Below are 14845 nucleotides of genomic sequence, written 5' to 3'. Positions count from 1 at the left end.
TTGGATTAATACTATATCTGCATGTAGAATAATCCAATTAGATTCATATTGATTACCCTGCACAGAATTCAAGCACAAGTGAGTCAAGGACCTCAACATAAATCAAGTTGTACTAAATCTAAGAGAAGAGAAATGTGTCTTGAACATATTGGCAAGAGAGACAACTTCCTGAACAGATCACCAATAGCTCAGGCACTAAGATCAAGAACTCTTCTGTTACAGCAAAGGATGCTGCCAGTAGAACAAAATGTCAGCCTACAGAATGGGAGAAAAACTTTTATCAGTCCTACATCTGACAGAGGGCTGATATTCAAAAATATATGAAGAACTCAAGAGAGTGAACAGCAAACTAAATCAACCAATTTAAAATGGGGTACAGAAACTAGGTAGAATATTCTCAACAGGCTAATGTCTAAACCCAAGGAGCACTATGAAATGCACAACATCCTTAGTGATGAGAAAAATGCAAATCAGAGCAACTCAGATTCAATCATATAGATGTCAGAATGGCCAATTTTAAAATCTCAAGTGATAGCTCAGGCTGGTGAGGATGTAGAGCAAAGAGAATACTACTACATTGCTGGTGGAATTGCAAACTTGTACAGCCACTTTTGAAATCATTTCAGCAGCTTCTCAGAAACTGGAGAAAAATTCTACCTGAAGACTTAGCTATGCCATTACAGGGAATATACACAAAAGATTCTCCACCATGCCACAAGGACACTTTTTCAACTATGTTCATAGAAGCTTTATTTGCAATAGCCAGAGACCGGAAGCAATTTAGATGTACCTCAACTGAAGAATGAGTAAAGAAAATGTAGTACCTTTACGTAATGGAATACTATTTTGCTATTAAAATTAGGGATGTCATAATTTGCAGACAAATGGGTGAAACTAGAAAAGACCATTCTTAATGAGGCACTCCAGATGTGGAAAGCACCCATGGTATGAACTCACTTATAAGCCAACAAATACAAAATAGCCATGATAGAATCCATAGACACAAAAAAGCTAAGCAACAAGGAAACCTAAGGGGAGGGGTGTGCTTGAATCTCACTGAGAATGGGAAATACCATAGAGATGGATGGATTGAGGGAACTTGGTAGGAGACAGGGAGGGGAGGGTAACAGGAGGAATCAACTATAGGGAGAAGAGAGGTAGAGAAGGTAGTGAGGAGAGGGAGCTGGTATTTGTAGTGAGGTGTAGGGGCAGCTCTGGAAGGAGCAAAAACCTAGGAGAAAGGGAACTCCAGCAGTCTGTGAGCAAGAGCCTAGCCAAGGCTTTCAACAATAGTGGATATGGAACATGAAGTAGCTACTCCCTGTAACCAGTGAAGACTTCCAATGGAGGAATGGCGGCACCAACCCAGTCACAAAACCTCCAACCCACAACTTGTCCTGCCTACATGATGTGCAGAGATAAACTTGGAGCAAAATATGAGGGAATGGCCAACCAATGATTGTTACAACTTGGGTCCCATGTCTTGAGAGAGAGCCCACCCATAACAATATTAAGGATATTCTGGTATATTTATGGACAGGAGCCTAACATAACTGTCATCTGAGAGGATTCACCCAGCAGCTGATTGGTAGAAAGAGAAGCAGAGACCCTTAGTCTAGCATTAGCTAGAGTTCAGGGGATCTTGTGGAAAAGAGCAAGAAAGGATTGAAGGAGCCAAAGAGGTCAAGAGCACCAGCAACTAAAAAACATAAATGGAACAGACCTAGGAGTCCTACACATATGTAACAGATGTGCAGCTTTGTCTTCATGTGGGTCTCCTACAACTGCTTCGCGGTCTGTCTCTGACTCTCTTGCCTGCTTCTGAATTCCTTTCCTCTAACTCGGCTGTCTTGTCTAGACTTAAGAATAAAAGATGTGCTTAGTACTACTACAACTTGATAGGCTCAGGCAGATTGATATGTGTGGGAATTTTCTCCTTCTCTGAGTAGAAAGAAGAGGGAGATAGGAAGAGGAAGGCATTGGGAGGACACTAGGGAGAGAAGTTTAGTCAGGAGTAATGTAAATTAATTAATGAAAAAAAGTTACAGAAAGAAAATGACATGAGTTTGAAAGCCCTATACTGGATATGCTAGAGAGTTAGGGAAGACCAAGTGTTATTATTCTTCTAAAGGAACAAACATATAAAATGACTCCTAATAACACTGTGCCATACAAGAGGTCAGTGCCTCACATAATCATCATCAGAGAAACTTCTTCCAGTGGATTGGACCACAAAGACCTATTATTGGACTATGTTTAAGGGTGAGAAAATTTGGAACGCACAGTTCTAAATAGGATATCTTCATCAAATCCCTTCCACCAGGGTTTGGGGATCTTTGTGCAAGAGGAGGTAGAGCAGTATCTCCAGACAAATTAGAACTGATGAACATAAGATATCCCAGAGTCTTTGTCAGCATGAACAGGGATCGAATAGGTTCAAGCCAAGCAGAATTTCAGTGCTGAGAGGGAAACCTGGCCAAGATGCTATCTCCAACTGCTATCTGTAGTTTCACATAATGGAGTCTCATTGTGTATATTAACCACAATTAATGATAGCCCCAATGTCAAGTTGTACATTGACAATAGTATTGTTGTAGACCTTTGCCTTCTATTGCTTTGTTTGAGCATTTATTTTGTCTCCTTAGTCTTTGTGTATGTACTGTGGTTTCTGGATTTGATTTCGTTCTTGTGTGCTTTTTTTGCATATGGGAGTTTCTTGTAATTTTTCTTTTTAAAAAAAAATCTGTTTTATCCCATTTGTTTGGTCTTCTAATGGAATTTTTTTTCTTTCAGTGTGTTTTGATTATGGCTTTCCCTTGTCCAGCTCTCACTAATTCCTGTCCCTTTCTTCTCCCATCTGAATATCCCCTTTCTGTCTTCATTAGTAAACAAAATGTGTCTAAGGAATAATAATACTGATGAATAATGATAGAAAATTAAATAAAAGGAAACAAAAATTTAAAATAACACAAACAGAAGAAAAAAGCCAAATATAAAGCACATGAAACGACCTCCCTCCCCACAGACACACACACTGACACTCCGTACATGATGGCACACAGGATTCTAATAAAAACACAAAAAACCCATATGGTAGCATTAACAAAATGTCCTGACACAACATTAAGAGACAATGAACTTCCAAAGATGCCACTGAGTAATTTTTGTTGGCTTTCTACTGCTTGGCATGCACAGACATTCCTTTTCACCTGATGGGTGTCTAGCAAGGTGAGATGAGCTGCCTGAGGCATTGGCATGACTTTTGTAGCAGTAGGCTGCAATAGCCAAGAGGGACAGAGTCAAAGCAAGCATGAGGAGACAGTTGCCAGAGTACATGTGCCAAGAAGACATATGGTGGAGCAGATGGAAGAGAATCAACCGTGGAGGAGATTCCACTCATTCATGTTAGGATACCAGCACTCCAGTCCAATAATAAACAACAAACAAGAATCAGTAACAGTAGCTCAGTCCAGCAGAAACTGCAAAGCTCCACCAAATCAGCAGATAAGGCAAGAATCAAATACCATGTGAAATTCTTCGTTGTTTTCCTCTCTATGAAATGGAGACCAGCAAAGATCAGTGAAGACCAGTGAAGACCAGCAAAGACCAGTGAAGACAAGTGACATATTGACTCAGATATACTACTTTGTACCTTGGAGTACAGATATACTCCAAAGAGTTTAACATGAAAGGTGACCCAAATTCCTTCTTGCATGCATGCTAAAGAATTGAAATGGGAAATACAGTGGATTCTAAGCTAGAGAACATAAGAGTGTAAACTGTACAATCAAACATGACCTGTTCATTGGTGAAAGTGAGGCACTGAATTCTCCCACTTTACATATGTTGGTTCCCTTGTGTTTGAAACATAGATGTTAAGAATTGACATACCATTTTTGTGGACTTTTTTCCTTTGATAACTGTCCCCTTCTCTTTCGGTTAATTTTGGTTTGAAGTCTCTTTTTATTGTTATATTTCCCTTCATAATAATGTTACAGATTTACATTTAATAAAGGAAGCCTAATTATTCACAGGCTAGCCTATTCAAGGTTACATAAATTACAACAATTTTTTTCCTTCTGAAAACATTTGAGGTCTGGAATCATCATTAAACCTATTTTCCAGAGATTTGTGACGGCCAAAGACATTTTCAACATTTGCTGACATTCCACAAGTCTTTCTTGTGAAGTATCAGCATTAGCTGTTCCCATGCCTGTGCCCACAAATTCGTTTTGTCTCCCCATGAGCTTAACTCAAACCCCAACATTCTAAGTTTGAGTATGTTGTGTATTCATTTTCATTACAATCAGGAAACTCCTTAATTTCTTTCTTTTTTACTCATTGCTTCATTCAGTTGAGAGTTTTCAGTTTCTGTGAGTTTGGAAGTTCTCTGTTTTTTTTCTTTTTTCTGTTATTGTTGATATTTAGGTAGGTAGGACGTAGGATATAAGAGTTTATTTCCATTTTTACCATTTATTGAGACTTGCTATAAGACTGAGAATGTCTTTTTGGAGAAAGTGTCATGAGGTCTTGAAATGAAAATGTATTATTTTCAGTTTGGGTGGAATGCTCTGCAGATATCTGTTAGGATCATTTGGTTCATAACATATTTTAGTATTTTTATGTTTAGTTTTTGCCTAGATGACCAGTTCATTGGTGAAAGTAAGACATTGAATTCTCCTACTTTACAACTCTTGGTGCCCTTGTTTTTGAAACATAGATGTTAAGAATTGACATACCAATTTTGTGGATATTTGTCCTTTGATAACTGTCCCATGCTCTTTTGATTATTTTTGGTTTGAAGTCTCTTTTTTTTAGATATCAAAATTGCCACACCACTTTGATTTTTCAGGTTCATTTACTCTAAATATTTTTTCAACCCTTTACCCCCAGGTAATGTCTATCCTTGATGCTAAATTCTGTGTCCTGTATGCAGCAGAAGGACAAATCTTGTTTTTGAGGACATTCTCTTTTTTTTTTAATTTATATTAATATTGAGAGACCTCACTGACCAATGATTGTTAATTACTGTTATTGTTATTGGTGGTGGTGGTGGTGGTGGTGGTGGTTGTGGTGTGTGTGTGTGTGTGTGTCTCTGTGTGTGTGTGTCTCTGTGTGTGTGTGTGTGTGTGTGTGTGTGTGTGTATGTGCATGTGCATGTGCACATGAGTGCTCTGTGCTCTTCCTTACTCTTGGTTTTGTTGGTGCAAAATTATTTACTTTCTATGTTTTCTTGTATGGAGTTACCCTCTTTGGTTTGTATTTTTTCTTTTAGCACCTTTTCAAGGGCAGGGTTTGTGGATGTAGATAGTTTAAGTTTGACTTTATCAGGGAATGTCTTATTTTTTCCATTTATGCTGATTGAAAGTTTGGTGGGTACTGTAGTCTGAACTGTGATCTCTTAGAGTCTGCAACACATCTTTCCGTGACCTTTAGGTATTTAGAATCTCCTCTGAGAAGTCAGTGAAATTCCAATATTTGGGCCTTTTATGTTACTAGATCTTTTGTCTCTCCAGATTCCAATATTGTTTTTTGTTCTGTATGCTTAGTGTTTTGATTATTATGTGGTAAGGGCATTCTCTTTTGGTTTTCTGCACAAGAATATAGTGTATAAGGTACATATTGTAATTTTATAGACATCTCTTTCTTTAGGCTAGGAAATTTTTCTTTTATGGTTTTTGAGCTTTGATTCTTTTCCTTCCTCTACTCTTATTTTTGTATGTTTGGTCTCTTCATATTTTTCCAGGTTTCCTGGCTTTCAATATACATGCTACCCTGTATATAGCCACAGAAACTAAGTAAATGGAAAGTGACTAGGGGGGAGATGCAGACATTATCCTGCACAATTAGATCAGTAGTTTACGCAGCACTTATGAACAAAGTTTCTTCTTGCAGGATATTGGAACAGAGACATACAATTTGACAATCTGCAGAGAGTAAGATACCTTAGGGTACTAAATCCTAGATGGGATTTCTCCATTGAATTCCTATATCATCTCTGGTGAAGGGAAGACCAAAAAAATTCTGAGATCTGAAGAGAACAGATGACTTCGAGGAAACAGTGTCTTCCAGAGACAACATAATGATACACATATGAATTCACAGAGTCTGTGGCAGCATGCACAGGATCAGATTAGGTTCAAACCAGTCAGTGTCCCAGCACTGAGAAGGAGAAGCAGATACAGTATCCTACCCCTAACCAAGAAGCTATCTATAATTGATACTTGCTTGCAAAGGAAAAAGTAGTTTTCTTTGATAGAGTCTCATTGGATATATTAGTCACAGTTCAGGCAAGGCTGAGCATTACATGTCCAGCAGAAAAGGAACTCAATGGTGGATAGTTTTGTGGGTTTTACTCTCATATGACTTTTCTTATTTTTTAACTTATTTGTCTTTTGCCTAAACACTTTGGGTTTCTTTTTATTTATTTCATGTATACTTCCTATCTTCTTTTTTTTGGAAGAGAGATGGAAAGTAAAGTTAAGTACTTGGATAAGCAGTATATTGGATAGGATCCTCAAAGATTCACTGCAGGGGAAAAGCATGATCAGAATATAATGTATGGAAAACATTTCCTGAATAAATAAAAAACAAAAATAACTTGAAATATACTTTTTTCTATGTGAGTAGTAGGTAGTTAAGAAGCAAAAATCCAGTATAAATTTTATTGTTTCAAAGGTAATTTTAATTTTTGAGAAATTGTATAGCTTAAATTATATAAAACATATCATCTAATATTTTATATATTTATATTATATTTAGCATCTCATTACTATTTAATAATTAAAGACAAAACTTAAATGTCAGTGTATAAAACTGCAAAAACTGACATGCAAAAGAAAACATCAAGAAAATGGGTAATATAAAAAAGTATGTTAAAATTTTTCCTCCAAAATATTTTGATCATGAATCTTTCATTTTCTAACACCACTTAGATCTCCATCAACTCAGCACTCACTCAATTCCATCCCTCTTCTTTCTGTTTAAAAAACAAGAAAACAAAACAGAAAACAAATATGCAATACACACACACACACACACAAATACACACATACACACACACTAGCAAAAGACCAATATGATAATAAGGGCCCAAAGAATGAAATATGTATAAAAATTAATTTTTAAAAAACCTATCTATGTAGCACTGAGTTTCCTGGGTTTAGGGCCTGCCCTGAAGTGGGTCTCCACTGGAAGAAACTATTTTTTTCTTTATGAGAGTGTGTCTATTGCAGATAGCTTCTTGGGTTAGGGGTAGTGCAAGCAAGATGAATTTTATTAAATGTAGTTCAAAGTGTCACCATTATACCCAACTCACCTCTGTAATTTCGGTGGGCCATTCTATTATGTCCTCAGATAAAGATAATTGTTGACCTACTGGACCATAAGGGGAAAATTGTCCAACTTTCACCTTAAGATGAAGACCTTCAGGAAAGTTCCAGTAGTTGAGAATATCATACTCTGCATTCAATTTCATTGTCTCATCCAAACTAACTTGTTCTCCAACGGGATTAGTAAAATGAATATTCTTCAGAAAAGGGTGCAGCTAAAAAGGATAGATTATGCATTACCTTATGATTAAGTTAGTACCAGAGTGAAGACAATTAACCCAAGAGTTAGTGAAAGTCTCTTATTATGTATATCTTTGAAGCATAAGGCAAATTTAAAACAGGTATAAAAAACATAGGACAAATGGCAGCATATATATTACTAATTGTGTAATATTTCTGAAAATGTCAGTCCAACAGACAGTTCGGAATCATCCACAAAATACTTAGTAAACGAATGAAAGTCAGGTAATTGTCAGTTTGTCTAAGAAAAGTTAGCCCATCAATTTATTTTCAGAATTAATTTGTGTTGGTTTCCTGTCTGTTGCTTTGATGAAAAGCTTACAGGTTTCAGTCCTGAAATCTGTGGAAAGTCAAAAGAAGAAATCAAGGCAGGAGCCTGGAGGGAGGAAATAAAGCAGAGACTATGGAGGAATGTGCTTCTTGACTTGCTTCCATGGCTTACTCAGCTTTCATTCTTATGCAACTCACGACAGCTTGATTAGGGATGGCACTGTCCACAGTGGGCTGGCCTCTTCAACATATCATCAATCGTTAATCAAGAAAATTCCCCCACAGACTTGCCCACAGGCCAGTCTGATAGATGCAATTATTTAGTTGTGTTACCCCTTCCAAGGTAACTCTCACTTGTGTCAAATTGAAAAAACTAGCCAATCTATTGCTCGGAGTAAAAAGAGGCCTCAAATACCTAAAATGGTGATAGATGAAATTCTTTAAGTGTCATGAGTAGGCTTAACATCACTTAGACACATCAGTAAGTTTTCTTACAGGGATGTAGTTCAGTTGGTAGAGTCGCCTAGCATTAGTGAAATCCTGGGTTTGATCCCAGCTATGCATAGACTGGGCATAGTTGTATGTGTCTCCTCTCTCAGCACTCAGAATGTAGAGGCAGGAGGATCAGAATTTTGTTGTGGATTTTGGCTGCATAGTAAATTTGAAACCAGGAAATCTACCTTAAATCTTACTGCAAAGGCACTTACTCTATTTCAAAACATTTACGAAATGATATCAGCATAGATGTCCATAAACTGACAAATGGATAATTAAAATGTGGTACATTTACAAAATGGACACTTATGCATCTGTAAAGAAAAATGGAATTTTGGTAATTTTATGAAAATGGATGTAACTGGAAAACAGCATGCTGAATGAAGCAATGTAGGACCAGAAAGACCAAGGTAATGTGTTCTTTGTCATTTGTAGATGATAACTTTGAATGGTTAGATTTGTAAACTTACTCTGGGATGTTTATAGGGACCAGGTAGTTAGAATGGGCTTATGAGAGAAGGAAGAGGCAAAAGGTGCTGAGGAGGACATAATAGAACACTTAAGGAATGGAAGAGCATTGTAGGTAGAAAAGGATAACCCAGAATAGGAGTGGAGAATAGAGAAGAGGATTGGGAGAAAATTTAACTAACCAAGTATGAAAAAGGCCTATGAAAATCTATTGGTTTTTTTGTCTAGTAAAATTATAATTAAAAAACTCATTTGGAATTGAGGCATCTTGATTATTGGATATTTTTTCTCTGTGAAACCAAAGCTTATGAAGCAAACACCAATGGCTTATGCTCTAAGATCCAGAATCGACAATGGGATCTCATAAATCTGCAAGCTTCTGTAACGCAAAGGAAACTCTTGTTAGGACAAAATGAAAACAACCAGATTGGGAAAAGATCTTTACCAATCCTAAAACTGATAGAGGAATTATATCCAAAATATACAAAGAACTCAAGAAGTTAGACTGCAGGAAGACAAATAACCCTATTAAAAGATGGGGTTCAGAGCTACACAAAGAATTCACATTCTTTGAGGAATGCTGAATGGCTGAGAAACACTTAAAGAAATGTTCAATGTCTTTAGTCATAAGGGAAATGCAGGTCAAAACAATCCTGAGATTTCACATCATGGCTAAGATAAAAAACTCAGGTGACAGCAAATGCTGGAGAGGATGTGGAGAAAGAGGAACACTCCAACATTGTTGGTGGGAGTGCAGACTGGTACAACCATTCGGGAAATCATTCTGGAAGTTCCTCAGAAAATTGGACATTGAACTACGTGAGGACCCAGTTATACCTCTCTTAAGCATAAACCCAAAAGATGCCCCAACATATAACAAAGACACATGCTCCACTATGTTCATAGCAGCCTAATTTATAATAGCCAGAGGCTGGAAAGAACCCAGTTGCTCTTCAACAGAAGAATGGATACAGAAAATGTGATACATCTACACAATGGAATATTACTCAGCTATCAAAAACAATGACTTTATGAAATTCATAGGGAAATGGATAGAACTGGAAAATATCATCATGAGTGAGGTAACCCAATCACAGAAAAAAAACACATGGCATGCATTCATTGATAAGTTGTTTTAGCCCAAATACTTGAATTACCCTAGATGCATAGAACACATGATACTCAAGAAGGATGACCAAAATGTGAACGCTTCACTCCTCCTTTAAAAGGGGAACAAGAATACTCTTGGCAGGGTATAGGGTTTAGAACAGAGGCAGAAGGAACACCCATTTAGAGCCTGCCCCACATGTGCCCCATACATATACAGCCACCAAACTAGATAAGATGGATGAAGGAAAGAAGTGCAGGCTGATAGGAACCGGATGCAGATCTCTCCTGAGAGACACATGCAGAATACAACAAACACATAGGCAAATCCAGCATCAAACCACTGAACTGAGAACGGGATCCCCATGGAAGGAATTGTAGAAAGGACTGAAAGAGCTTGAAGGGTCTTGAGACCTCATATGAACAAAAATGCCAACCAACCAGAGCATCCAGGGACTAAGCCACTACTCAAAGACTATACATGGACTGACCCTGGGCTCCAATCTCATAGGTAGCAATGAATAGCCTAGTAAGAGCACCAGTAGAAGGGGAAGCCCTTGGTCCTGCCAAGACTGAACCCCCAGTGATCGTGATTGTTTTGGGGGAGGGTGGTAATGGGGGGAGGGTGGGGAGGGGGACACCCAAACACAGGTCAAGAGGTTGTATAAAGGAAAAACAGTAACAACTGGGCAAGAGGTCAATCCTATGACATTTTGGGGTAAAATTCCACTTGCCTCTGCCTTCATCCTAAAACCTTGCCCAAGGTTTTTAAAAAGAAACAAACCGATTTTTTCAGTGGGTGAAATGTCAAGACAGTGCAATACTGAATCTGTGACATCATTATTATTAACAACTCTTACAGAGATATAGAATGAGAAAGAAGAAGTGGAGCAGAAAGAAGTAAAAACCGCGGCTTGCTGAGAAGAACATTGTGAAGCTAATGCTGGAGGCACTTTATATGATTGAAGAGAGGCTGTGATTATTGTGGAGATTTGTGCCATTAGGAAGAGGCTTTCTCTACTTTAGAATAAAGAAAAGAATGGACTCAGGTCAAGACCTTGAGATAAGATTCCTACTTGGTAAAGAGCTTACAGTGCTTTTCTGCTGCTAACACCAAGTAAGCAAAAGCACTGTTGCTAATGTGAAAGAGAGTAGAAGGAAGATGCAATGTAAACTGACAGATGAACTTAATCACATCATCTATGCGGTGTTGACTTTAGAGATAAATAGGCTGTAAGAATGATTACTCCCCTGTTGTTTAGGATCATTGCCAAGGCTGTGCAGGATATGCTACAAAGTACCTTTGTATAGGTCCTGACAGAGCAGGAGACCCTGAGAAGTCATTATGTGAAACTATGAACCTGAAGCCTTGGTTGCAGTAGAGATAACAGGATGTTGGAGATGCCAGAGTTGTCAGAAATCTGCCAAGGAAACTGCATATAGGAAGTGGTACCATCCTATGAGAAAGATTTATGCTGCTGGCAGCAAAAGTGGAGGGGTGGAGCCCTTTGAAATAATATTTCCAGACTCCAGAATTCCAGACACTAGAGGATTTAGTGTTTGCTTTGCTGGGTTTCAGACTTGGTTTGGTCCAGTATGTAAAGGTAATGTGTGTTTTGTGCCATTATGTATTGGCAATATATAACTTGCTTTTTGCCACAACAATGGTTTATACTTAGAGATTACCTTGTGTCTCAGAAGTGACTTTGGACCTTTAAACAGTATTGAGAATATAAATTACTGTGTGGAATTTTTTATTATATTATGGCCAAAACATTTGGAGTCTAGAAACTGGACTATGGATATTTGATTTAGAAACATTCCCCTTAGGCTCAGATATTTTAACAGTTGTTCCCCACGTGGTATTATTTGGGGATATTTAAAAACTCCAGTATTATCTAAGGAAGTATATAACTGGAGTTTGTCTCTGAGAGTTTAGAAATGTATACCACTTCTAGGACACTGTTTCTGATTTGTGGTTAAGGTAAAAATATGAGTTGTCATTTGGCTCTTCTAGCTTCCATGCCTGCTTCTATGCTTTCCAGTATTGTAGATTTTAACTCTCAAAAAATAAATCCTTTCTTCTATTCTCTGTTTTAGTCATGATATTTTATCACAACAGCAGAAGAATAATTAATGGAAAATGCTTGCTTGTAAATGGGACACATTAAATACTCAGGGAATATTGCAGAAGACAGGGCCATAGGAAATAAGCTATAGACGATAAGTATAAAAACACTATACTTTGGATGATAATCTGCTGTTGCATACATGAATTTATTGCAGTTGTTATTATGCATGTATGACCTATGTTAAATTTTACTCATTAAAATCCATCATTCAGTGGGGGGAGTAACACATGAGTCTCCATACCTTACTGAAAGTCAGGCAGTGGTTCCAGGAGAGGAAGTGCTATTCTTTGCATTGTTGTAGCTAGTAATAAATTGCCCATGTTTTGGTAAATAACCCCCAGTCATGGTTATGTGAAGTATCATAATTAAACAGAATGAGATACAGAAATGATGTGAAAGTGAGTGGTGTGTCTGTTGGATAAAAGGTTTCAACTCTAGGGGGAGGGGATAAGATAGTGTGATTAGGATAAAAAGACAAAATACTATATACACTTAAGAAATGATTAAAAAAAGCTGTATTCTAGGAATGGCAAAATAGGTAGTTTAGTTTTCCTGTCATTTAAGGATTTTCTGTGGGAAGCTGAGGTCTTCTGTTTGATCATAGTTTGAAACTTCTTGAGCTTGAAAGTGGAATGTCAGTTGGTACAAAATTGAAGACAATGATGATGTCTAATCTTTTAGACATTTAGTACTCAATAGTTCAACAGGGAGAGTAGGGTACCCTGCCATTTCCATAGACCATTTTTGATGTAGCTAGTATTGTGCAGATCCAGCACAAGTAACTTCAGCTTCTATGAGTTCAAGATTGCCATGGTTGTATTCTTAGAAGATGATATTTTGCACCACTTCTCCATATCTTTCAGCGATATTCTTTCCATCCCCCTCTTCTGGAATGATCCCAGAACCTCAGAGAAGGGTGCTATAAATAAATGTCTAGTATAGAGCTCAACACTCAATAGTCACTTATTCTCAGCACCTGGAACAAGTGTGACTGAATCAGTGCTTACTGTGAAGACAGGCTTCTTCTATTGTGGCTGAGAGTAGCACTGGTATATAATAGAGTCTTAAACAATTATTTACAAGGCAGTTTGACCCTATGTAAATTTAACTAAACAGTTATAAATTCCCCATTACAGCTTATTACTTCCTCAGCTACATGGTTTTGACTAGAATTCAGGACTATTCAAGGATTATTTGCTGTGGAGTGGGCCACAAATGCTATTAGATTCTGTTTACCCCCATAACAAGAGTGTCACTATTTTGTAAATGTCTGCATCTTGCTTAACAAGTTGGTATTAAAATTTACAGGTCTCAAAATATGTAAAATTACTGTCTCAGTCAATCTCCTATTGCTGTAAAAAGACAACATGATAATGACAACTCTTCTAAAGGAAAATATTTCATTGGGGCTTTTTTACAGTTTCAGGGGTTTAATCCATTTTCAGCATGGTGGGAAACATGATGAGATATAGGCAGACATGGTTTAAGAGAAGGAACTGAGAGTTTTATAACTGGATCCACAGACGGCAGGAAGAAGGGGAGGTCATTGGGTCTGACTTGGCCTTTTGAAGCCTCAAAGCCCACCCTCAGTAACACACTTTTTCCAACTATGCCACACAAACCCCAAAAAGTCACACCTTCCAATCCTTTCAAAAGTGCCATTCTTTGGTGAATAAGGTTTCAAGCAAATGAATGCATGGTGGTCTTTCATAAACAAACCACCAAATCCCACCTCTGCCCTTCACTCATAGGCCTTTTAGGCCTGTTTCCATATTATAATGCAAAGTGCAACTTATTCAACATCAAATAGTCCCCCGCAGTTTCAACATTGCTTAAAATTTCAAAGTTCAAAGTCTCTTCTGAGACTGAAGGCAACCTCTTGATTATATGTCCTTTAACTTAAAATACAGATCACATGCTTGTGACATATATACTGGGACAGAATATACATTACCATTCCAAATGGAAGGAAAGAGAGCATTGTGAGGCAAGAATTGAAAGCATCTGGGCAAACTCATATCCGCAACTCCTTCCAGGTTTGTTGACTGCATCACACTTTTCTATCTTGAACTGGTTCTATACCTTGTTCGCAGCTTTCTGTGGCAGGTATCCCATAGCTCTGGAATCTCTAACATCTTGGAGTTTTCAATGAAATACAGGATTTATCTTCATAGCTTTACACAGCAGTTTCTATGGGCCGCATGCAGGGATAATCCTGTCATATGCCTGGCCCCAGTGGTTTCCTTAGTCACAGAGGGAGATTTTATAACCCATTTCCTGTATCCTTGACTCTAAAGTCAGAAATATGTGGCCTTAACTGTCAAGTTCTGCTGCTTGCAAGGTCTGGAATATGGCCTCTTGTTCAATTACATCTGTATCTCATTTCTGTCTTGGATGTTTTCCTTCACTTCTTATGTTTTTCTTTAATTTCTTTTCACAAGTTGGAAGCTTAGCTTGGTGGAGTCTCGCCCTGTGGCCATTACCCCATTATCCCATTTAATATCAGTCTTTAAAATCTTTTTATCTTTTTAAGTAAAAGACTTAGCCTGATTACACTTCCTGGTGTTCTCTTCTCCTTCAAATCAAACCTTTGGTATTTTTCCTTGCTCAGCATGTTTCTTTTCATTATAGATCTGCATAAGATCACTAACCACCACCACAGAATTAGTACTAGACTGTCTTGCAATCTCATCTGTCATTTATCCAGATCTCTTAAATTGAGGGCCAAAGCCCAGCCAAATTTTTTTTGTGCAACTTAAGAAAGCAGCCACTTTCCCCCTACAAATATTACTAGAATGATCG

At 37.7% G+C, this 14845-nt stretch overlaps 1 protein-coding gene across 1 annotated transcript in view; it reads right to left on the bottom strand.

Moving 5' to 3' along the window:
* The window catches only part of Vom2r58 (vomeronasal 2 receptor, 58), a 106914-nt gene that overhangs the window by 45323 nt on the left and 46746 nt on the right, over positions 1 to 14845 (bottom strand). Inside the window, exon 4 of the mRNA NM_001099479.1 lies at positions 7319 to 7546. Coding sequence (NP_001092949.1) covers positions 7319 to 7546 — 228 coding nt within the window. The remainder of the gene's footprint in view (positions 1 to 7318; positions 7547 to 14845) is intronic.

This window comes from Rattus norvegicus, chromosome 12 (assembly GCF_036323735.1).
Source record: "Rattus norvegicus strain BN/NHsdMcwi chromosome 12, GRCr8, whole genome shotgun sequence".
Classification (NCBI taxonomy): Eukaryota; Metazoa; Chordata; class Mammalia; order Rodentia; family Muridae; genus Rattus; species Rattus norvegicus.
Note: the sequence above shows the minus strand (reverse complement) of the source record. Positions and strands in the feature narration are given on the sequence as shown.